Raw genomic sequence first — 25095 nt, 5'->3', positions numbered from 1 at the left:
TAGGATTTCATAATTTCTAATTGCTTCATACGATCAGATTTCATTTTACTTTTGCCCAAATGTGGAAAAAAAAGGAAGACAAATAGCTTTGAAGTTTAATTTTGAGCACATATAATTAGATGGTAGTTAGAATTTCCTATAGCCATATAAGTTTGGGACAAAATTTTACAAACCATTCTACGTGAAAGCATTACCTGCTTTCTAAAGTGCAAAAGAATGCCTGAGAATCACCACCAGGTGTGTCTAAACTGTCCCTTATGCAGTTAAAAGGAACCTGTGTATAAAGCTTTTTTCTTGACTGTGAAAGTCAAAGGATTCACATGTACCAAACTATATTTCCTAAATATATGTAGAGCCTTTTCCATGTCAGTTCCAGAGGTTGCAGTCTGCAGGAGTAGTGTAAGGATTTCGGATAGTGATTCCAAATTGTAAGCTGAAATGACCTGAAATTTCTTCTAAATTCCAGAGGTGTTGCATACAGTAAGGGAGATTTGACAGGTTTTAAGAGAAGAGAGAACCAAGATATATGAGATCTGTGGAACAGCAAGAGGTGAGATTTGATTATCTGGTCATAGATAATTTTACTTTTACCACTTCAGTGATTTAGCACCATGCTCTCCTCCTCCTCCTTTCAGCTTCCCAGCATTCACTAACAGCAAAAAATAAAAACTTCAGTTTGGTGCATGAAAATATCAAAAGGACTCAAATGAGATTCCTATTAGGGTAGAAATAGGCTTTGGAAATCTGCTGTCATCCCATCAGCCCACAGAAACACTCCAAAATACCATATTCTGGGGGAGAGAATGGAAAATATCTAAAGCACCAAATGTGGCAGCTGGAAACAATTTTTTAAAAATCGGGTAGGCCAGTTGTGTTATGAGGGGTAAGAGAGGCAGCTGGGAGATTCAAAAGAGAAGGCCTGGGAGCAGCTGAAAGGTGCCTCTCTGTTAGCAAGAGCATCTGAGAGCTAAATGGCTGCATGTGATGAGAAAACATGCCAAAATGATAAGAAAAACAGCTGGAGAAAAACAAAATTTCAAAGCATCTGAAACAGGGATGAATATGCAAATTCTGCTAACTATTGAATCAGTAAATTAATTACTTGGGTTTTTTTTTCCCTCTCTGCTCTCCTAAAGTCCTCTTGTTTTCACATCTTTCTCCAGAATCTGCAAGTGTCCTTTTCTGCTGCCTCTTCTTCCTCTCGACCTTTTGTTTCCTCCACAGAAAATTAGTGTTTCTGAACAATACTGTTAATGTTTTATAGTCTCTTAGGCCCATATTTTAACTGCTTATTTTTGTATTTCCCCACCTTAGACTTCCCCTGCCTATTATTCTGAACGTGAAGACCTCTTGGTGGAACATCATTTTCTCTGAAGACAATGCACAGGTAGTGGTTGATTTTAGTAGCTCCAAGTGTCATTCTGGGTAGGACCTGTAAGGTTTAGATGGCTTTATATTACAGAGGTGTAGCTGGAGGAATTGGCAGGCTTGGCAGGTCTGGTGAGCTGCCTCTAGAACGTGGCAGGGTTGAAACTGAGTTTGTAGTAAGAACATGGTGACTTTGGAAAGAAAGCTTAAAAAATGTACAGATTTTCGAGATTTTTTGCTTTACACTTGCAAGTTTTATTTTTGTATGTATTTTACCTACATATAATTCTAGTTTACTTTTATGTGATCACATATTTGGATCTAGTCAAGGTGTGTGCATCTATGATATGCCAATATCTGATACAATAGCATGTTCTTTACCTTAAAAACTGTCGGCTGTTTTTCAGCTGTGAAAGCAAGAGACTGTATGTACTTTTTCACTATAGATCATAAGGAACAAAGAGCTTACGTGAGAAAAAGAGTAGAGGAGAAGATCTTAATAGATTCTGTCCCATCAGAAACTGAAATACAGCAACATGAAAAGAGCAAACATGCTGTCTAACTTCTCTGAAGCTGTTTGCTAATGACCTCCAATGAACTAGAAAATGTTAGAGAGCATAGTCTCAGCTTGAAGTCAGAAGAAGAAAAAACAGCAGACTGAGAGAAAGATGCAAAGCAAGTTAAAGAGAATGGAGATAGTTAATAATTATTTTACACAACAAAGACATAATCAGGCATCAGGTTCTTGATATCTTTCATGCTGCCTGAAGTACACTGTTGTGTCCAGGAAGAGCAAGCAGCAGTTTTGAAGGGCATGAAAATAGACTCATAGAGTAATAAAATAATAGAGCAAATTGAAAGGGAGAGAGAGTATAAAACTGCATATTAAAATATATTAGAATGAGCCTTTTTAAAAGACATCTGAATTATTACCACTTATTATTGCTGAAATATAATTCATTATGCAGCTTATACTAAAAATTTTAATTAAAGCAAATAATAGTGTCAGGTCAAAGGATTACAATCCAATATGATAAAATACTAAATGAGCTAGAAAGCACAGGAAGCACTTTCCCTTTTCCAGTTATGGAAAGTTATGCTTGTCTGGCAAAGAGAAAAATACTTGGACTGAGTGAAAAAAAACATGTTCACAGTGCAAATTAATTGTTTTCAAAGAAAGCATTTAAATTAAATTTTCAATCACCTGAAAACCTTTGATTGTGTCTTTTAAAATAAGATCTATTGTTTTGGAAGCTTTTGCCATTAAATACCTCTAACAGGAACAATTAAACAAAAGCATAAACTTGCAAGAAATTCTACATATAAGATGTAGAGTTGCATGTTTTATACTTATGTAAATTATTCTCTTGGAATAAGAAATCTCATCTTTCCTTTTTTATTTTCTCAATGATTAGCAGCAGACTAGGCAATTTATTATTCTGCATTCTGGTGTAAATATAGATGGCCTCTGCTTTAAAAAAAAAAAAAAGTTTGAGAAATGAGTGCAGGTCCATGTAAAAGAATTGAGACAGTGGATTTGAGAAATAATGGGGGAGGCACTGTCCAGCTAGGTTTTTTTCAATACATTGCTTTTGGTAGTTGAACTCACTCTAGCTTCTGCACATCCTGCTTTCCAGCCTGTAGCTTAAGAAGGTCTTTGTCAGTAGCTTGCACCACCTTGTGACTTAAGAGAATTTCCCCCCAGGAAAGCTGTCCAGGGTCATGTAGCTGTAGACTTTGAGAAAAAAGGATTCCAATTTCAGAAGGAAAAATGGTTTGGTCAGTTATAATTTTAATTAAAGTGAGGCAGTGGTGGGAAGACTGAACTTGCAGGACCTCCTTCCTACAGCAGGAACATGAACATGTATATCCAGACAAGCTGCTGTGAAATCTACAAACTAGGGATGTGCTTTGGCAGCTCCATTTAAACAGATCATGATACATCCATTTCGTAGTTGGCATGGCTTCCACACATTCTGCTCTTTGATTGATCTTACTCAAAACACCATTTCTCAAACAATCCCAAGATGAGGTGCTTTCTATGGCTCCTCAAAAATGAGAACAACATGGGAATTTTTGCCCCTGATGATTTGCTTCAAACTCTGGGAAATAAACTGAGCATCTCTTAAATATTTCTTTTCCCCCTCCTCTTGTCTACACCAAGTCGTTATCTGAAGAGGACCCTTTATCACAAATATGAAGATGTTCCTGCCCTTTTCTTCTCTCTAGCACATCAAATTGAACAGCAGAATAGTTCTTCCACTAAACCCACACAGGTGTTAAGAGTTGTTCCCATTCTATAAATTTGAGAACTGATCAGTGCCTGGTAGAAGACAAAGCTGCTTGAAGGGTTTGCATGCTGCTTGCTCTGTTCAACAACAAGGCCCTCATGAGTTGTTCTCTGGGGTAGCCAGACAGACTTGCAAACACCAATAATCTTCTGAATACCAGGATAAATGAGCAGGGCAGTTAAGTAGTTCTTTTCATGAGATCATTGCTGAATTAAGAATTAAAAGTCAGTATCATTTGATCTTTTACCTGTATGACTGACAGAACCTGAGACTTTGTAAGTAAACCTGCTTAGATTGAAGAACATCCCACCAAGATCAATTTCTATTCATGTTGACATATTTATGATTTTGTCCTCAGAGGTCAACAAATGGTCAAAAACTACCCTTGTTCTCATCCACTTAACAACTTGTCTCCAGACAATCATACCATCTTCATAATCACCACAATAAATGTTGAGAATCCATTAAAATCTTTTAATGTTTGCAATTAGTTGTACTTTCACCCCCACCACCAAGCAGACTGTAGTTTTTACTCCTTTGGAGAAAAACTCTCTGGTCCCCTGCTGTTCTCTCAGGGCATATTCATGCATTCTGTTTTCAGTCTGGGCCCTGGCTGGATATCAAGCCCATTTGATTGTGCCCAAAGCTTGCTATTCTGTTCTCTCTGCAGCAATGGCTGTGGCAGGCAGCATCCCAGCTGTCCTGCTGAAACAAGGCATCATTAATACAGTGCAGCCACATTTCAAATAAACCGTATCTAAAATGCAATAGAGACCATGCCTGCTTCTGCCTAATAATGCCATTCCCTGCGTTTAGGAAAGCCAGATTCCTTGAGGTTCCTCCACACACTGTTTGGATCTCTGCCAAAGTGTTTTCTTAGAGAACTGCTGGCAAGCACCACTGCTGTTGTAGAGATGGGGCCAAGGTGCTCCATACAGTTTGCATTATATCGAAGACAAGACACAAGATCTTTGAAGCCGGCTTCATTCTTGAAATTCTGGTGGGCACCAGGACCTTCTTCCCCAGAAAGACACTACAGCGCTGCTTTCTTTGCCCTTTGAGTGGCCTTTGCTATGCTGAACCCTTGCATCCAGGCAGAGAAAGCCGTTCAGCTGTGGTGTGCCCTTCTCGGGCACTCGCTCAGCTGAGCTACTGCAACCACGACAGGGGCAGTTCCCTGCTGACACCAGCCCTCTGAAGGCTGGTGGGCACACTTCTGTTTTCACACTCAGCTACTGTTCTCAGAACTCCATGTTAGATTCTGATTTCTTTTGGCAAGATCCCAGGTGTTGTTAGAGTAGACAGCCCTTCTTGATAAGGTCAGAGGAAAACCAGTTTCAAGACACAGTGGACATGGAACTGGTGACATTTACAGAAGAATAAAGCCTAGAGATCTGTTTACTGTCTCTTACATGAAAACCAATATAAATGATGATGGCACTCAGGTTAGTGAAAGGATTCAGTTTACAGAAAAGGAGAAAAGAGTTTAGTTGATAAAGCAGATCTCTAATGGAGAAAAAGCTAATATTGATGAAAATCAAGAAAGATCTATGCATAAACTTACATATTGTGATGCCTAAGCCTCGATTAATGAAGAACAGATTTTCCTTAAATAGTGCTCATTGACATAAATTCTTATAAAGGAATGCACACTACTCCATAACTATACATTGAAAAAGAAATTGTAAACATTCCTTATTCCACAAATGTACTACTTAGCATCTTCCAAGGCTAGGAAGAGAACATACTGGACAAAGAAAGCAACCCACTTTTAAGGTCCTTCATTGCTATTGTGATGAAGAAATTGCATTTTAATTGAGAGTGTCTATCACTTAAAAAAGCTTTGGCCATTTTATGATAAAAGCTTGTGTTTCAGCTCTTTTACACTTGGGTTGTTCTTCTCCATGTTTATTTGTCTGCATAAAACAGTATGGTTAAACTTATTGATCTTAAAATTTTTTACCTAACCTAAATGATTGTGATTCCCAAATTGTCCATCTACCCTCAGTGAAAACAAGGTTTTCCTCTAGACTTCGATTATTTCTATCTTTATTCAGAAATATCACTAGTGATCAAATTAGGAGATGAATTCCAGTGGTTTGAACAAGTAGCCAGGGAATCCCAATTTTTGGCAACATCATAGTATCCACAGCCTTGAGCAAGTAATCAACCTTCCCTTTGAAGCAGTTGGAATATGCAGTAGTGTGTTTGTTGAAAGCCATCCAATTCTACTGGTTCTTGTCAGGAAAAAACCAAAACAATCTACTCTTCTTACTTCTAAGTGCAGGGATATTTTGCTTTTAAGCAATTTATGATTTTAAAAAATAGGAGGACTTAATATAAAATGCTTTTTTAAAATTATCCAATTTTATTTTTCTGGGAGACAGTTTTGTTTACTGCAGGGTTTTAAACTTTAGCTTATTTTTGCCATCACAACAAATCCAAACATCATCATCATCATCATGAACAACAACAACAATAACAATAACAAAAGTCCAAGTTTTTCACAGGGTGGCAAAATCCCTTATCTGCATCACTGGATAAAAATGAGTTCTGTTCTTCAAGTGTGTTGTAAAGATTGATTCATGTCCTTGCAAGTGCAATGAAAAAACTCTTTTAACAGCCTAATGACAGATGATGGATTCACTGAGCTTTGCTTATGACCTAGCTCTGTCAGTTTTGGTATTTTGACATCTTTTCCTTGGGTTCAAACGGAGTCATCAGATTCAGAAGATGATCTGCAGATACAAAGAGCTATTTTGTAAAGTCTTTTCCAGATTTTGTAAATTTTGAGGTGAAAGACAATGGAGTTTTCTTATTTTACCCAGTTTAAGTCTTAAGAAGGAAGTGACTGGGCAGCTGCAAGAGCCCTTGCCCTGTAAAGGAATGGGGAACAAATCACCCACAATAGCCATGTAGAGAACAGAGAAGAAACAAGAGGCACAGTGAAGTCTGGTCCAAAGATTAACATGAGGATACTGAGCTAAGGATTATATATATGTCAGAAACCTCTCACCAATTAATTTGGATAGCATCTTTTGACTTTCAGATGCTTGATGATGAAACAGACTTTGGTGGGTTCCTCCCTATTCCCAGACTATTTAGGTCAAAAATAACGATAGTGTAAGCTAGCCCAAATTCACGGCTTATCTCAGCATAATTGGCACACAGAACTGGGAAACATTCCAGGCCTAATTTACTTAATGTTGAGAGAAGGTGATAATTGTTCTATGTGCACACCTGCATGTTTGAATGCAGTCACGGTTGTAGCTTTCTCCTTATTCTTTGACACTTTGTACATTTTTTTTCTCATAATTTTACGCTGCATTTTGGAGGGATAAAAGTATCTGCAAACAAGCCCCTGAAGCCCAATCATCATTCATAGTAAGCATTTTGTAAATTCACACATAACCATGTTATTTTTAAACATATGCAGGCTCTTTAGAACTGAAACATAGGTTCAAAATAGACTTTTCTCACAAGGGTTTGAGCATAGCTGGGGAATTGCTCAGTTTAAAATAGATAAACATCTGATGAACAAGACTAGGTGCTTTGAGTTCTTGCATCATTATTTTCATCCTAATATAGTCCTTCTACGTGTTTGAAAAACCCAAGAAAATTAGAATCAATGAAGTCTAGCAATGCCAAGTTATGTTCACTAGTTAATAGGAAAATAAATATAGTAGGAAAAACTGCAATTCTAGCAGCCAGGTCATCAATGTAACCTTTCAATGTATTACACCTTTTTTAATCTACACATTCCTTAGCAATGTTTCCTAGTTTCAACTTCTCCCTCCCTCTGCAAGAAACTCAGCACTGGCCAGTTTTCAGCATATAAACTCTCTTGAAGGGTTTGGAAACTCAACTGGAAATTGTATTGTGAGCAATTTTTTGCATCTCTCAAGTAAAATGCTAACATTTTTTTCTGAGTGTTCATATATTTCATAATTATGTGCTGCTATTTCTCAGTTATTTTATTTTGGTCCTGGTAATGTGAACTGTTGGCATTTCATGTATATGAGGTGTTACTGAGGTGTATTTTATGTACAAAGGTCTGTTCAGCTTCTCATTTATCAAAAGCAAGCGTTAATGTTCATGTTGTATGCCCAAAGCTAAGTTTGCTAGTGGAGCTCACACATTTCCACTTTTGCTGACGTTATTTATTCTGTCAAGTTAGAGCCAGCATGCAATTGACCTTTATAAGCTGAGTCATAAACTTTTATTCTGTTCCCATTGTGGCTTACCACAAGATAGACCCCTCCAGGGCAGCAAGCATTCCCCTTCACGCCCCTCCCTAGGGGTGTCTGTCACCTCCAGACGGAGGCAGGGGAAAGCCCAAGGACATTGTCAGGGGTGTGTATCAGTAGGGAAAAGATGCTTTCTTCATCCTGTATCAAAGAGAAGGTTAGCGTGCCATCAGCGTGCCCTGCCTTTCTCTCAGAGGGACTTCTGATTTCGATTCCTACTTGATACCATGTCTTCTAGGCAAGCCCCTTGGAGCAAGACCAGGGTAAGGAAATAGAAGAACAGAGTAGAAAATGGCATTTATTGTTTTGTATTCACCTCTCTGCTGGGTGTTTACATGCTTCTTAGCAGAAAGAGCACTACAGTGTGCTCTGCAAGGTCACAGATCTTAAGGTCAGGTTGCAAAAGGCAGTTCAGCAATGCTTCTCAGCAGTCAGGCTTGAAGCACTTGCTAAGAACCATGACAGCATCAGGCCAGGATGTTAGTGATTGTTCCAGTTCTGGAGTTTCATAATCATCCATGGTGAAATGAAGTCTGACCCCAAGACCAGGAAAAATCCTTTCTATCACTTCAATTTCACTACTCCCTTCTCTTGCGGATGAAAAATACCCTTTTTGTGGATGAAAGAGCAGCTCAAATTCTGCAGTCAAGCCTTTGCTTCTGCTGAAGTCACAGTGTGACAGCTGCAGTGATGAATTTCAGTATGAAGATTGTATGAACATCCCCCCATTCCTCAAAGAACTGGCTGAGACTGCCATGCATTTCACACAGCCTTCTTTCAGACATCAGTTGGCAACTCCTTTTGGTCATTAGTGGCTTGCTTGGACTGATACTGAAATGTTAAGTAGTCCTAAAGATTACAAATCCATCATCAACTGGATCTGAGAAGCTACTTCCACTGCTTCCCACTTCAATTACTATGTGCAAAAAGGTGTCGTTTCTGTTAGGTTTTTAGTAACATCACTTTGCTTGTAGGAAGGGTTCAAGGACCAAAAAACTGCCAGGTGTGAAAGGAGATTGATGCAGGGACCCCTTGAGGAAGCTCAGTCCACATAAATTCATGAGACCTGATGGGCTGCACCCAAGGTGTTGTCATTCTGAGGCTTCTTACTGTCATCACTGAAAGGTCATGGAGATTGGGGAGATCTGTAACTGCGAAAAAGCAGATGATCTTCACCCATCTTCAGAAAAAGAGCATGCAGGACAATCTAGGGAAATTCTGAACCATCATGGAACAGTATTTCATGCAGAAGTTTCCAGGCACATCAAGGAGAAGGTGGTGATTTTGAACAGCCAACGTGGATTTACAAGTGTCCATCACACCAGACCAACTAAATTGTCTTTTGTGATGAAGTGACTTCATTTGTCAAAGAGGGGAAAGCAGACAATGTTGTCTACCTTGTGTTTAGCAAGGCTTTCCATGTAGTCTCCCACAGAATCTTTGTATCCAATTTCAAATGGATAGTTAGGCAAAAAACTAACTCAATCATTGGTCATAAGGGCTTATGCTCTGTCTCCACTGACTAGTGGAGTGTCTTTGGAGTGTGGCTGGTCTGATACTTCTATGAATGACTTAGAGGAAGAGATGGGATGCAGTACAGTCAGGTCTGTGGATTGGTTATACTTAATGGAGGGTGTATGTGATATGCTAGAGATCAGAGGGATTTAAACTTGCCAGAGGACTAGGCCAACAGGAACATCACGAAGTTCAGTCAGGACAAAATAGAGCACTCTTTATCTCAGGTGGACTAACCCCTATGGCTTGGTTAGCTGCTTTGCTGAAAAGGGCATGGGAGACTTGGGGCAGGCTGAACAGGAGTCAGTCGTAAACTCTGGCAGCAGTGAAAGTGCATCAGACTGTTCCAACAGGACCACAGATGGCAGATCAAGGAGAGTGATTATTCTGTTTTATTCAGCACTCATTAGACCACAGCTGGCATAGTGGGTCCAGTCTGGAGGCTCCCAGTACATGACAGCTGCTGGCAGACTTGAAAACTCCAATGAAGGGTCAGCAGGACGGCTGAAGGTTGAACCATGAGAACTGTGAGGAGAGGGTGAGGCATTGGGATTTGTTCAGCCTATGGAAGAGAACAGCAATTTTCCAGTTCCTAAGAGAAGGTTACCGAGAAGATAGGGCTGGGCTTTCTGCCAAAGAATGAGAGACTAAGGCTGTAACGAGCAGGGGAGGTGCTGGTTAGATAGATGGGAGAAAAAAATTACATTATGGGAATAATTAGGTAGTGGAATAGATTACCCAGACGGGTTGTGCAGTCTCTACATGGGGATCTTTTAAGACCTGACTGGACAAAAGATATAAGGGACCTCAGACCTCCCAAAGCCCCTTCCATTCTGAATTACTTTATGATAAACCTCAGAATGGATCTTCTCCATCTTCTCAACAGAATTTCCTCTATGTAACACAGTTCCCATCAATCTGTATTTGAAGTCAATGTATATGCTGCTATTCACCCCACAGACCAGGAGAACTATATAAAAGGTTGCCCCTCTAGTTTTAACTAAACAAGATCTAAGACAATTTGGGCAAGAACAACACTAGACAGGATGAGACAACTTTTTTTTATTGTTTTAATACTAGTGAATAGATTAAGAGATCTGAAATGTTGTAAAGCAATATACATACTGAATAAATAATATGCACAGGAGAGTCATGTCTACATTGTAACACTGGCTAGTATTCAGAATACCTCAAATAAATCCAGTGACATTGGATAAAGTCCATAAAAATGCTATCCTGTCTTCCCTTGTATGAAATTGTTCAAGTATAAAAAAATCCAATACAGTGTAAAATATTAAATTCCATTTCGGTCAAGAATAAAAATTGCAAGTATTGTAGTTTCACAGGACAATGTAAAGCAGCATTTTCTAGCAAAGGGAAAAATAGTCAGTCTACATACAGATGAGTAAGAGAACGGCACTAATGTATTTGAGAGGTCTACATGAATAACTAGTAGAGGGAAAAAGAATGAACTAGCAGTATTTTATGTAAAAACCTAAAAAAGTGTTAATTTAAGAGTACCCTCATACAGTGCACATACTGAATTTAAATAAATCCAAGTCAACATCCTTAGTTAATTAGGTTAATATTTAATATGCTACATCTAAGCCTACTAAATAATTTATACCATGAGATGAATACATAATTTTACAGTGTCACATCTAAAGTCGCTTTCTTTAGAGCGCAGCGTAGTAAAACTTTCAAAATAAATATTTCTTTTTAAATAGCATAACAATTAAGGCACAGTATAAATCACATACCATTAACCCTTCAAGAACTGCAGTCTTGGTAACAAAAAGTTGCCTTGTGTACTGTATGTTTGCTAATAAATATTTTAAATATAATCCTGAAATAGATACTAAAATTGTACAAATGGTTTCAGAAACGAAAATTCCCTTAAAACAGTTCTTAAAAGGTTTTAATTCATTAGGCTTCTTCCTGCCTTTATTCACAAGTTACGAATAGATGCAATAAATAGAAAGAGAAGGCTGTTGTAGTAAAGGGCTGATCCTATTTTAGAATCAGAATAGCTGACACCAGCAGTTAAAGTTTCCCAAAAGTGAAACGGGATGGGGCGAGGGATTAGGATGTGACAAGCTCATCACATGAGCACAAGTGATGTGTTCTGTCCAGAACTGTCTGTGTTATTGATTGTCTCTACAGCTGTTGCACCCCTTACTTCCACATCACTTGCTCCATAGTTCCACTCATCCAGAGGACAGAGAAGAAAATAACTTTGGTGCCTGTCCGCCATCTTGCTAGCCGGCCATCTTCCTTGGGTTGTTCGGTGCCTGTCAGTGAGAGAGTGACAAGGTCCTGTCTCACAAAGACAACTTCTGAAAGCTAGAAAGGACAATCAGTGCTTTAAGCTCGTTTCCTCTTAAAATGGAAAAAGGTTACATATTGCTGACTCAAGTTTTTCCCTGGTTCAAACTTTTCAGATACCATTTTCTTACTTATAAAAGGCAGTTTTGCTTCCCTGATACTGTAGAAAGTACATCTTTGCTTTTTTTTGGTTTTTTTTTTGTTTGAAAATATGAAGTCCCATTGCTACTCCTGCCACTCTTTCATGACAGTACAGTATTTTCCCCCTATTTTCTTCTGGCTTGATACTTGAAACTAGACATGCCGCTCTCCCCTTCCCCTCTAACAACATGATTTGGATGCATACTGTATGAAGACAGTGGAATAAAAATCTCTAGTTTTGCAATAGCATCGCTTTCCTTAAAGCTCCTTAGTTACTACGAATTGTCTCTGTTAACTACGTATACTGGAAGGCTGAGAAGAGGAAGAGAGAGTGCGAGCTTCCTTCAGGAGTCCATCTGCTATTGCATGCGGTCTGTCTGCAGCTGTTGGGGCTGGTACTGGCCGAAAGCCGCCGCGGCCGCCGCGGCCGTGCCGGGCGCTGCTGCGGTGAGGGGCTGCTGCACGGCGTAGCCGTAGCCCCCGGCTGCCACGTAGCCGGCGGCAGCGGCCGGCGAGGCGGCGTACGGGTACTGCTCATAGGCGGCCGCCGCCGCCGAGTACTGCGCGTACGCCGCTCCGGTGTAGTCGATGTAGGGCGTGGTGGAAGCAGCGGCTGCTGCGGGCTGCACGTGGGGAATTACCACTCCAGGCTGCACAAAAGCCTGTGGATAGACATAGTGAGCGGGTATCCTGTTGAAAGATGGGAGAGGGAGTTAGAGTTGGTACGCGAGTCAGCGCCTAAGCGTCATATCCATACTCCGAACTAAAACAAACTCAATTTAGTTGTTGTTATGTGCATAGGGTTGCCACAATAACTTGACTCAATGGACCAATTATCAGTTCACTGGCCCGAAGAGATGCATCGCTCCAAAGCACAGCGCTGTAGCTGAGTTAAGTCAGGGTGTTCGGTCTTCCTTGAGGATAGTGTCTTTAATGCCATTCAAATCTTTAGAAGGACCGGCATTACTGATGTCTGTTTTAAGATAACTCTGAAGGACTAAGCTTGATCGTTCCATCTGGAAAATTGCAGTACTTGTTTTTCAAATCACTTGTAAGCCATTTTTATTACCCCTCTTCTCTCTTAACTACTTGACTCTTAGTAAAATTACTTCCTGCAATATTTTTATTATTAGTAACTGAGCAGTTTGACAACATCACTATAATGAGTTTGACAACAGCCAATGGTTGAACCCTGACTTTATGTCAAGTCTTCCCAGGGAGGTGTGTTAAGAGCGTATTGTGGCAACCCTACTTAAGTTGCTATGCAGACTCAGCACACATTAATTTCTCTGCAACCTCAGTCACCCTTATTAAAAATAAGAAAAAAACCAACACAGGCGACAAAGGAGTTTAAATAGAGTTCACAAGTGTGGTAAACACAGCAAGAATCACACTTTCCAAACGAACGATAGTGCAGCTCACTCCGTCACAAGAGGCCATTGAGGGGAAGCTACATAGATGCTATTAAAATCCATAACAGTGACTCCTAAGTACATGTGCATCACACTTTTATAAAAGTTCGTAAGGACACAAGGGTCAAACCTGTTTGGTTATCAGGTCACTGATGTCCTGTTTTGTGCCAGCTTGTTTATTTCTATGCAAGACATACAGCATAGAGTTTTTTGGGAGGTGGGCATAAGATCAAATCTAAATAGATCTGGTGCTTAACAAAAGCAAAAAAACCACAAATTTACAGTTTAAGAAATAACCATTCTGAATAGATGAGTAAACACTTTCCCATCTTGTCCAAGTTGCATAATTTGCTTTCTTGGCTTGTTTACTTCGCCCTTTAGTTTTAAAAACTGGTCATATCATTGTCTTAGCACACAAGTGTACATACATGTTAATCTCACGGTTGGTTTTTATCATATAGTATGATTAAAATAAAAATACTCTGTATAATTTTCATTTTATATTCATAACGCTGTATTGCATCTGGATTTCCAAACAGAAGTCCTTCATATATGCAACTCCTTCCTAGCCAGTGAATCTCTATAAATGCATGAAAAACTTCTTGTGCAGATTCACTACTATTTCATACTGAACTTTCTTTACCTTTACAGACTCCTCTAAAGACTGCATCAACCTTTGAACACACTTTAAGCACAAATGAAAATCGTAGGGGTAGAAAGTGTCCTCTATTCTCCAAATTCAAGATTCATGGAAAGGGTATGTTGGGGTTTTTTTGTTTAATTTTTAAAATGGCTTTAAGATGTACTTAAGTGGCCAACAAGGAAACATTTGCAATCAGAAGGGACACCGTCAACTAGAATCATAGCAAAATATAATTTAAAATAAGTGATAAGACTTTAAAACAGCTTAATTTCCTTTTTCAGAAAAAAAGAGCTCAGTTGCTTGAATAGGAGTATTAGCAGAGAGAAATGTTCAGTTGCCATGTTTAAGACATGAACACCACAATCATAAAAACCCAACGTGTCAATGAAATTAATTTCCTATTGGGGGAAGGACAAAAAAAAAAAAAGAGTGACAAATAGGGAGTGATTGGGAAGGGAAAGAAAACAAAACAAAACCGTAAGTTGGGTTTTTAACACTCACCTAATTTATGAAGTGATTAGCCAGAAGTGCATTTGAAGCCTACTTAAGCTGGCTCTCTGCATTTAAATACACATCATTACCTGAGCTCTCCATATAGATGAGCATCAGCATAAGCAAGCATTTTGTATTGGTCACCAACCAAGTACAATTCTAATGAACATAACACCATATTTCTTTATGCAAGCATTTAAGAAAAGAGGTATAAAAACAAATTTGAAGTCACAGAGAGCCTCTTTTGCATCACAAAGAGTCCATTTAACACCATATCAAAGGTATCTTTACATTCAGCACTTTTGGAAAAGAGTAATTTTAACAGAAAAGACAGTAAGCAAGCTTATCAGGCTGCCTGTGTTGTCTTGAACTGACGTTACTAAGATTTTCTGAAGACACTTGGACTCTCGACCATATCCTTGAACAAGACAGAAAGATACATGTGCTTCCACTTAAGCTCTTGTGACTTGGTTTATTTAAGCCAAGAAACTAACAGGTGGTGAAGTTATGAAACATTATCTGTTTGCCACATCTTACCCTACAATAAACATAAACCCTGTGCAGGCTCCTCTCCACCATGCCATTTAGCACATGATGATTGACAGCATAAGCTGCAGTGGGGCTATTTTTGATCATCTGTCATGCTACAACTGTTTTCAGTCAAGTAAAATGGCTTTATATGGCCAAAGTAAATTTCTACCTACTGCAGAGGCCAGGACACGAAGATCTCAGCCATTCAGAACCCAACTGCTTTTCATGCTCTGCCAGGTCAAAAGCTGAAAAAGCAATTCCCAATTACACTAGAAATCCTTAGTATCCTTAATTTTAAATAAAAGCTGCTGCTTTACTTTTCAGAGTGATAGTGTGAGAAATGCACAGGATTTAAGCTCTCTTTCCTGGCAGTAGTTTTTATTTTGGAATGTGTTTTTACTGTTTTATGCTTTTGCAATAAAGGAAAGTAGAAGCCGTATTTAACTTTAGCAATAACTGTAGCTTTGAGATACTCAAAAATTCAATGACCTACATCCCTGCCACGTGCCTTTAGACTTTCTTTGTTGTTAAAACAGGAGATTTATGTTTAACTAAAGACCTCAAAAATAATCCTATAGGCAACAATAATGTGAATGATAACTTCAAAGGAAAGAAGACTTTTCAGACTAATGCAGAGATCCGTGGCATATAGAAATTCAGCAGCAGCGCATCTTTAACTGTCAGCATTACATTCTCACAAAGTAGATATTTCACTTTAAACAAAATGTTTTGCTTTGGCTCTTGCATGGCATCGTTTGCTTTTGTAGGCATAATTAAAGACTAGATTTTCACCAATGAACAGCTCTCCTTTTAACAGAAACAGGTTACATAAACATTAAACATACAAGACCCTTACTATGTTTCCTTTTATCTGATAACCACTAAGAGGATGTAACAGCAGGCTAACTTCTGGCTGTTCCAGCTTCATTCCCTCTTTTCAGACTATCTGTAGTCTAGTATTATACAGGTCTTTTGATCACAAACTCAAGAGGGGGCTTTTCCTTCTCTCTTAAGAAAGGCAGATTTGCCTAACTCTTGGAAGATATCAAGCATGTCGTATCAGCTAACCATTTGATAATGGGCTTAATAACTTTGGATTTAACTCTGGTCTTACTGAAAACACTGGGTATGTTTTCATTTGATCAAAGTACAGGTTTTAGACAGAAAATAAAGAAAAAAATCTCCTCACCAGTTACGTCCTACACGAATACCTCTGAATAACCCCAATTTTTCCCACCAATACTGAAGTAAAAATTACATTAGCAAAACAAGAAAAGCTGTCTTGTTAAAGGGGGAAGGAAAGTCATCTTCTCCTTCCATAAACTCCTGCTGAATTCAGATATAGTATTTTAATAAACAATCCTGAAAACAAAGCTGTATAAATAACTAGTCCTGTGATCAAACAGCTTTCTATGAAACATGCCAACAGTAAGATAGATGCTGAATGTAAAAAGTGGGAAGAAATGTTGTTCTGCAGCACTGAATAAAAAAAAAAATCCCTGTATTTTAAATGTATTATGCTAATCTAGTTTCTGTCTCACTCCACCACAACAGTGTTGTACTTAAGTCAGACTCTTGAACTTCTGCATCTTCTCAGTAAAAGTAATGTAACAGAATCAAATTATTTTATTATTTGATAGATGTGAAACTTTATGTTGTGGATGCCCCATCTGTGAAAGTGTTCAAGGCCAGGCTGGATGGAGCTCTGAGAAACATGGTCTAGAGAAAGGTGTCCTTGTCCATGGCAGGGTTTGGAACAATACGATCTTTAAGGTCCCTTCCAACCCAGGCCATTCTATGAGTCTGTGATTCTAAAACACAGCTGACCGTACCAAAATATGGCAACACCTCATTAATTGGCACTGTTAGGAAAAAAACCCAAAACTCAACCACAAAACATCTGAAGCTTTTGTGTATGGATTAGCTGAGTACTGGTAGTGAATCACCACTATAGCCTGTTTCACACAGCCTATTAGGGAAGTGTACTTCCAAACTGCAACTGCACAGGAAGAACTAAGGCTTTAGGGTGACCATGCACCTCAGTGCAATCCACACAGCAAAAGTGAACTCTTCAACAGAAGGAGATTCAAATAAGCACGGAAACATCCCCTCTTACTGTCAATGAAGTGAAGATGTTCATTCATCCTAAAGAATGCTGTTCTCCCTAATGTGAACTACATACTTTATCTAAAGTAGCAGGTCACTGGAAATTTTGATGAGGAAGAAGGATTAGTAATCTCTGTTGTTTGCATATAGTAAAAGAAATGCAACAACCAAGGATGAAAAATTGCCAGTTTCATATACACATGACTCTGCGACCAGCATTCCTTCAGATTTATAAGCAATGCCTTAGAAATCCAACCTTATTCAGCTTGCTGGAAGGATTCACCTGACCTAAATGTGGTTTATGTCATCTATTGTTGGCTTTGGGTAAGGAAAGCAAGAAAGACTCCTCCTACATTTGCAAAGTCCGTTAAGCAAGGGACTGCCACAGGTCCTCCTTTTCTCTTGTGCTCAGCAAATACTCAGTCTCTCCACAGCTGATTCCTGTACAATTCAGTAGTTCCCTTTTCAACAAGTGTTTTAACAGCTCTGGAGATGAGGTGTTCTGCCTCCTGCCTACCTTAGTGCAGACATCATAAACTGATCACTACATACACACTGTCATCTCACACTTCAAAGAAGCAGCCAAAATACAGTAGCGGATAATCATAACAAGGAAAAAAGAAAAGACAAAAAGTTTTTTACAGCCTCTCCGCTCTCAGAACAATCAAACACGCTCTTTTAAAATTACATGAAGTTTCTAGGAAAAACTTTTTCCTGTGGTTTTCAGTATAGGAACTATTTCCTTCCATTCTGACAAATCAAATTACTGAGAACCTGTTGTTGCATAATAACAGATAAGTATTATATTCTAAAGCCATTCTAATCAAAATACATTTGTGACACATTGTCCCTACTTTATTGTTAGCTTATGCATTAATTAGCAAAATGCACTATTTCACAATGAGTTTCTCAGTCAGTGTGCATTAGTGAAGTGACACTATAGAAAGCTTAAAGCAGACTTCACCTCCTAATGATATGCCTATAAAAAGCAGGAGTTAGATCCACTTAGGAATAGTTTATACTCAAATTCAGGAGAAATGCACTACATATTAAAGACAGATTGAAGAAAAAATCTCCTCAAATTAGAAAGCCCAAATGGACATACATCGTTAATAAGGAGCTCCACACCCTTCCCAAGAACAAACCCCCCAAAAATCATGAACATGCAAGCAATTTGTTGATTTACTTAAAAATCAAGAAGTCACACAATTTAGCACTCACTACAAAATATGGTTAAAAAAGTCACAGGCTACAGCTTGGAAGCAAGGAAAAATAAAAGGCCCTTTGCTCCCCATGGCAAAGTCACTCCTCAACAACAAAACCAAAATTAAAAAGACCCCCCCAAAAAACTTTCACTACAGCTCTTTCAATTAAATAAAAGCACACAGTTTAGCTATCAACACCACTTCATTACTGTAATAAATAAAAAAAAGCACACGGAGGTCTATTGACTATATGAAAAAACATACATGCATCGTTAATCACCATTTTAGCTTGTTTGTGTTTGAGTCTACTGGTTACAGAGTTTAATTCCAAACAGAACTATTCCACCTCTTATCATCATATCCTTCTGATCAGTTATCTTAACTGTAAACGATCCCTGTCAGATTAGAAAGAGATAAATAACATTGAGTCAAGCTGAAAAAAGAGAAATGGGGCACAGCAATCTTGCATCAAGTCATACCTCCTTGTTTTATCATAGGGTCATGTGGGACTGGACTGCTTAGTCGGAAGGGCCACGTCCCACACAACTTGACTCAGCTGCGGCATTTAGAACATGACCGACAAGGTGAGCGCATTTATGGGTATACATTTATAAATCTGAGAGCTTCAGCATTTCTGGCCAGCTTTAAGGATGCTACTGCAAGAGGCCTTCAACGATCATATTTTTTCTTTGCTTTTTTTTTTTTTAAAAAAGATTTTTTCCTCCCCTGTTTGAGGTCCCATTGAGACTTACCCAAAAGGCCTCTGTATGAGAGCTGGATGAAGCTGCTGGACACCAAAGGCAAAACCTACCAACAAAAACACATCACATTCTCTTTATGGGTGTTTTTTTGGCACTTATTTATACTATACACACACACAAAATGCAGAGTAAGAGCCTTCACTAACAGCCTGCAGTAACAACATCTGAAAGGCTGTAGAACCAAAAATTAGAAAGCGAAATGTATCAGTCTATATACACCCACAGAGAACTTAAACCAGTAAAGCACACGCTTTCCTAGAGATCTTTAGGAAAATTACTTTTTCTAAACAAGCACAGGGTTTTTGTTCACATTTTACCTGGTGCTCCATTTGGATCTCTATCATCTGAATGATTGGATGGTACTTTCCATTCATTAGTGTATTTGTGTAATTTCTACAGACTTAAAATTTTAGTCATCCCTACTCATGAGGACTTAGCACAAGGGGTCAAATCCCAACTTCTGTTCTTTAAACATTCTAGCATAAACCCTGTCTTTCCTTGGCGGGCACTTAATTACTCGCACAAGTGCTCATCAGGCTAAACACGGGGGAATTCAGAATGGTCTCCTTTAGAGCACAAATGTGCGCACACTCCACGTTCCTCTCACTCTTGCTGCAAAACAGCAGTCTGGGAAGGGGCTAGGACATCACATTGTCTCAGATGTAGTCTTAGGAAAAGCCATTTCATTTTAAAATCTGCATAATAGCTCCCATCTGCTTGAGAAGTTTGCATTAAGATATTGTTTGTATTAATAAGACCGCACACATTGGAAGCGATTCACTCCTAGGCCAATCTTACCCTGCAACGATACTGTAAATGGTCAGCGCCACCACATTCGCAGCAGCAGGAATAGCCAATGAAGTGTTTGAGCTGTGGAAGTCTTCCTGGAGAACTCCAGATATTTTATCTCTCATCACTTTTGTTTTTTAAATAAAGCACATGTGCAAAATAGCCAGAAAGTTATTACATGCTGCATTTAAAAATCAAGACCAAAGCACGCCCAACTGTGTGCGTACTTCAGGAAGGTGGAGGGCAGCACTACCTTTTTTTGAAGTTTTACTCTCTTCAGAAACCTGAGGTACGGAGAGAAAAGCCATTCGGGGCTGCTTCCTCACCTGGCTGCATTATCCGCGGCTTGGCGCCCAGGTACGCCAGGTTCACGTTGGCTTTCCTGCCATCGATGATGGGGTTGGGGTCCTTACAAGCCCTTTCAGCAGCAGCTCTGTCAGCCATGGTGACCTTAAGGGGCGATGCCGCGCATTAGATCCCTTTCCGCGGGGAAGGAGAAGCCTCCCGCCCATAGCAGCGACCCGGCCGTACCCGCGGGCGGCTCCGAGGGGCCCCCAGCCGGACCCCGGTCCCGGTCCCGGTCCCGGTCCGCCCGCCGGCCGAGCGGGGCGCCGGGAGCCGCGGCGGGCGCAGGGCGGAGGGCGCGGGCCGAGCTCGGCCGCCGGCAGATAAACCCCGCAGCGGCCGTATCAGCGAGCAACAGGCGCACTGGCGGTGTGTGAGGAATTGGGCAATTCCCCCCCCCCCCCCCCAGTCTCCTTTTTCAGTAATTCCCCCCCGCTCCTCCTGTCTCTATCCAAACTCCCCAGGAGGGAGAGAGAAAAAGAAATAAAAAAAGAGAGAAAAGCAAAAAGCCGGACGCTCGGCAGCCCCCCCGGCCCCCGAGCTCTCACGGCGGCCCCCGCGGAAGTTTCCCCGCAGTGCCCCCCCGCAGCCGCCCACCGCCCTGCCCCGCGCCCCGGCACTTACAAAGCCGTATCCCCGGGACTTGCCCGTCTGCCGGTCGGTGATGACCACCGCCTCCTCGATGTCCCCGAAGACCTCGAAGTACTTGCGCAGGCTGGAGTCGGTGGTGTGGTAGGGCAAGCCCCCGACGAAGATCTTGGTGTAAGTGGTGTCCTTCTGCGTCGTGTGCATCTTCCGCCCGGCCCTGCGCGCCGCGCCGCGATCTGCACCCACGCGTGGCCGCCGGGGCGTGCGGGTCCTGGGCGGCGAGACCCGCTTCCAGACTCAGCCCCGCTCTTTTTTTCCTTTTTATTTTTTTTTGTCTCCTCTCTTCCCCCGCCCCCCGTTTTCCCCCCGCCACCCAGCTACAATGCAATTCCCTTCTGCCTTTTCAGACCCAGCTTCCTCCTCCTTCAAGAGCGGAGCCTCGCAGCCTCGGGCGATTTTGAGGTAGGTACCGGCAAAAGGAGGAAGGGAGGCCGGGCAGCAGCCAGCCTGGTGGCCGTAGCGCTGGAAACGAGCAGAAACAGCAGCTGCAAGAGGAGTGCAGGGCCTGGGCTCTAACAACTGAGTGGCCTCCCCCCTAAAAGCCACCGGGTCGGGCACTCTCGGTTCCTCCTCCTCCTCCTCCTCGCAGGGGCGGGGACGGCGGCGGGGCGGACCCCGTGCTCGGCCGCGGCGCAGCCGGGGCTGACACACAGCTGTTGGCAACAGCTGGATGCCCCTCGTGCGGCGGCAGCCGGGCCTCGGGGCCGCCAGGCAAAGAAGCGGCCTCAGAAGTGTCCCTCGGAGAGCCCCGGTGCCACTCGAGGCAGGTTTGCCGCAGACAGCGAGTGTCAGGAGATAGGGTCCCGTGGGGTCAGCGGTGCCCGGCTGGCCAGAGAGCCCGCGGGCACAGCCGGCTCACTGGCTGCTGGCAGTTCTCAAATGCTTCGATCTCTCTTCGAAGGCTTGTGTTCAAACCTCTGCAACCTTCACTTGCTGCTCTCTTCAGGCTAGCAAAATTACTGTGCTGCAACGCATCCATTTTTATTGTGGTGGTGCTGGTGGTTGTGGTTCTTGCTGTTCGTTTGGTCACAAGATGAAAAAAATTGGCAAAACTGTTTCCCTTGTTTTTCTTTTGTTGCCTCTACCCAATGCTGGGACTGGGAAGGATGAAGAGAAACATAAAGAAAGGAATGTCTGTGTGACATGAAGAGACAGAGGACTGTGGGAGTTGGGGGGAAGGGAGACTCACAGGGAGACCGGAAGGATGGGAGGAAGGTTAAAGATTGGGGAAAACAGATGTGCACATGTGTATAGACTTCTAAACCATTCTCTTGTGGTTCCAAAGTCTTGATAAGTACTGTGTCTTGATAAGTACTGCGTTTTTCCTCTATCACCTTCTTCCTCTGTCTGCTAGGCTTTTCCCCATGAAGTCTCTCTCCCTTAGAAAAAAGAGCAATGTGTCATTTGCAGGACAGACTTTCACAAAGTTCTTCAGCCCCACTGGTACCAAACATTAACCATGATGAGGACACTTGGCCCTAAACTCAGGCCCTGCTTGCCCATATCTAGCCTTAGCTCCGTTTGATTTTTTCATCACTAGTTTTCCTATACAATACTAAGCCATGCCATGCTGTCAATACTAAACCCTACTTGATACTTCAGACTCTCCAGATTAGATTTGGTTTAACATGTTAAGACTAACTTAAGTGAAACCTAGCAACACCAGCAGGATGAGACATAAATATTGCTTTTCAACCAAAATTATGGCAACTCCTTAACCTTAACCTGAATTCAATTAGGTCAGCTAACTCTGTTCCCAAATGTCTTCTGGCTTGACTCTCCTGTTGGTCTGGAACATTGTGTTAAACCTGACACTCCAGCCACTTCTGTTCCGAGGGCTAATTGTAACTAAACTCTAGCCCAGTGACCTGAACTTAAATAGTAGCCCAGCTAAGGGTGTCAGTGCTCAGTGGAGCCCTGCAGCCCACAGCCCACTTAGTAGTGCATTTAACTTCTCAGCCCCTGTGGACCTGGAAGATGAACTTCAGCTAAAACCAAATGTAGTCCACCCCATCATGTTTCCTTTCTCATGCTGTGCCCAGCACTCCTGAGTGTCTTGTGGTGTCTGCTCGAAAGGTGAATTAGCTTGGCTTTCCAGTCATTACACAAACTCCCGTATTAAGGCCAGAAAATCAACATTTGACTGTCCCAGAACTACTTGTAGATGTATTTAGGAGTTCACCTTTTTCAGCCCAAGTGGAAGACTGATGACTGACAGATCCAAACCCAAAATCTAGCTTTTTGGTCTAGCAGCAACAGCAGGTCTTCCAGGATTCAGAAAAAAACCCTAACTTTCCACACCTATGTCTCAACAAAAGACAAACTTCTTGTATTTAGGTAGGGTTCATCGAGCAGCCTTTGTTTGTACTGCTGATTCAAAGTATCTGCAGTACAGTTTTCAACCTATTCTGACAGGCTAACACATCCTCTTCCGTAAAACCAGAAGTGACCATAAGTGTTAAAGGCTAATCATTAACAGATCAAAATATCTTATATAAGGCATGCCATAACAGTCCTACTACTGTATATGCACCCTCAATTTAAGATGGCAATCTCAGTAAAACTCAAGAATAAATAGACTTCTCTAGCCCATTCATTCCTATAACTGAACTGTATCACTAACACTCTCACAGGAAAACAACCTCTACTATTGAAGGTAATTCCTCAAAACTCAGTTTTACCTTACATCCTTTCTAGCATCAGATCTTTTTCTGTTTTGTTGGTCCTGACAGAATCTAGGGTATGATTTTCCAGCCTTAGGATTCCTAGGAATCCTTGCCTAAATTCCAGAGAAGTGATACCTCATAATTTGCAACTTCCTCTAGCCCATTCAGTCCACTGTCAATACAAGCCTTTATTTTTGCGTGGCATAATCTGTGAAAAACAAACACAGGCCTCCAGCTCTTGGATGTATGATCTTATGACTAAACTGTGGCTAATATGATTCTACTAGAACCAGACTATCTACTCCTTCAGCAGCCCTCAGAAATAAAGATATTTCCAACCTTATCTGAGTCTTAATCATCACTTTAGGTTTACCCAAAGAGAAAGGTGACCTCTATTATATGGAAATTAACTAAAGACCATTTGAACACTTTAGTGACCAGGAATATATTGTGTGCTTCGCTCTTGTACCGTATGCCAACCCCAGATTTTAGACTAGTCTTAACCCAAAGGAGGTTACCACAAAGAGCCTAGGAAGGGAGTTCTTTCAGATTCACCCATTGTGAAAATGTTCTGGACTTATTGGGGCTTGTGTCTTTGTGCTAGGGCTACATTTCTGCAAAGCTTGAAGAGCGAGGTTTATCTACAGAACCTGTAGGTATCACAGAAAACAGATGAATCTGGATGAATTCAGATGAGGATGAACCTGGAGTTAATGAGTTAATGGGACAGTATTTACCTCGGCCATGCTGGATGTCTGGCTAAGTTTGCAGTCAGACTAATGGATTTTAAGATTTAAAGGATGGACTGTACAGCATTTATTATGCTGAAGGGAAGTCCGCGGACAACTTCACCAGTGTCATTTTCCCAGTTGCTTGAGATAATATATATTTTGGTGTATTTTGGTGTCTTGAGATGGGTCAGCTGATGACTTACTGCTAGGATCTGGTTGTGGCTTTGGAATACAAGTATAGCAGAAAGAAATGTATTCCTATATGGTGCAAATTTTGCAGGTCTGATGCCACTGGTGAAAGTGTGACAGTTTGGGCAAGAAGTGAGAACATGTGGAAAGAGGAATGTCTAGGTAGAGCTTTCCTGGGAGAAATGTGAAACTGAGGTTCCTAAATGTATGGAAATGAGGACATTGAACCAGGGTCACCCATGTTTTGGTAAGTACCACAAACAGTAGATCACTGTAAAACAGAATTATTGGTCCCGTAGGCAGCTATTTTGGCCTTTTCAGGATCTCAGTTTTAAATCAAAGTAGAATATAGGCACCCAGGTCCTGCTGCAGTCTTTTGTATCACTGGGAATCTCTCCTAGGTATGGAGGTATTGTTGCTGAAGGGTATTATAGCTGACAATTACCTTCTATGTAATTTTAATGATTTTAAAATATATATCTGAAGCTATAAATGAGAAGGTGATCTAGTGTTTCATTTGGAACCTAGTAACACGGTGTAATGGGAGGAAACCCCAAAAGCTACAGTCACAATTAATTGGTTTTACTCAGAGATTTTATGTTTTTGCTGTTGAGGTAGGATAAAATAGACAGCTTTCCAGTTTACCAAATGTTGCCACTCAGTGGTATCAGAGTAACTGTAATATCATGC

At 41.0% G+C, this 25095-nt stretch overlaps 2 protein-coding genes across 2 annotated transcripts in view; one reads left to right on the top strand and one right to left on the bottom strand.

Moving 5' to 3' along the window:
- Window positions 1-10468: 10468 nt before the first annotated feature.
- On the bottom strand, window positions 10469-21409 carry RBM24 (RNA binding motif protein 24). The gene is made up of 4 exons (XM_014878349.2): window positions 20796-21409; window positions 20153-20276; window positions 19029-19083; window positions 10469-12577 (listed from the first exon to the last, which is right to left on the bottom strand). The coding sequence occupies exons 1-4, from the start codon at window positions 20961-20963 to the stop codon at window positions 12247-12249; spliced, it is 678 nt and encodes a 225-aa protein (XP_014733835.1). The 5' UTR covers window positions 20964-21409; the 3' UTR covers window positions 10469-12246.
- ATXN1 (ataxin 1) overlaps window positions 21115-25095 on the top strand; it is a 369363-nt gene continuing 365382 nt past the window's right edge. Inside the window, exon 1 of the mRNA XM_088169133.1 lies at window positions 21115-21221. The gene's annotated coding sequence lies outside the window, so the exon portion shown is untranslated. The remainder of the gene's footprint in view (window positions 21222-25095) is intronic.

The sequence above is a fragment of the Sturnus vulgaris genome, chromosome 1, assembly GCF_052056855.1.
Source record: "Sturnus vulgaris isolate bStuVul1 chromosome 1, bStuVul1.hap1, whole genome shotgun sequence".
NCBI lineage: Eukaryota > Metazoa > Chordata > Aves > Passeriformes > Sturnidae > Sturnus > Sturnus vulgaris.
Note: the sequence above shows the minus strand (reverse complement) of the source record. Positions and strands in the feature narration are given on the sequence as shown.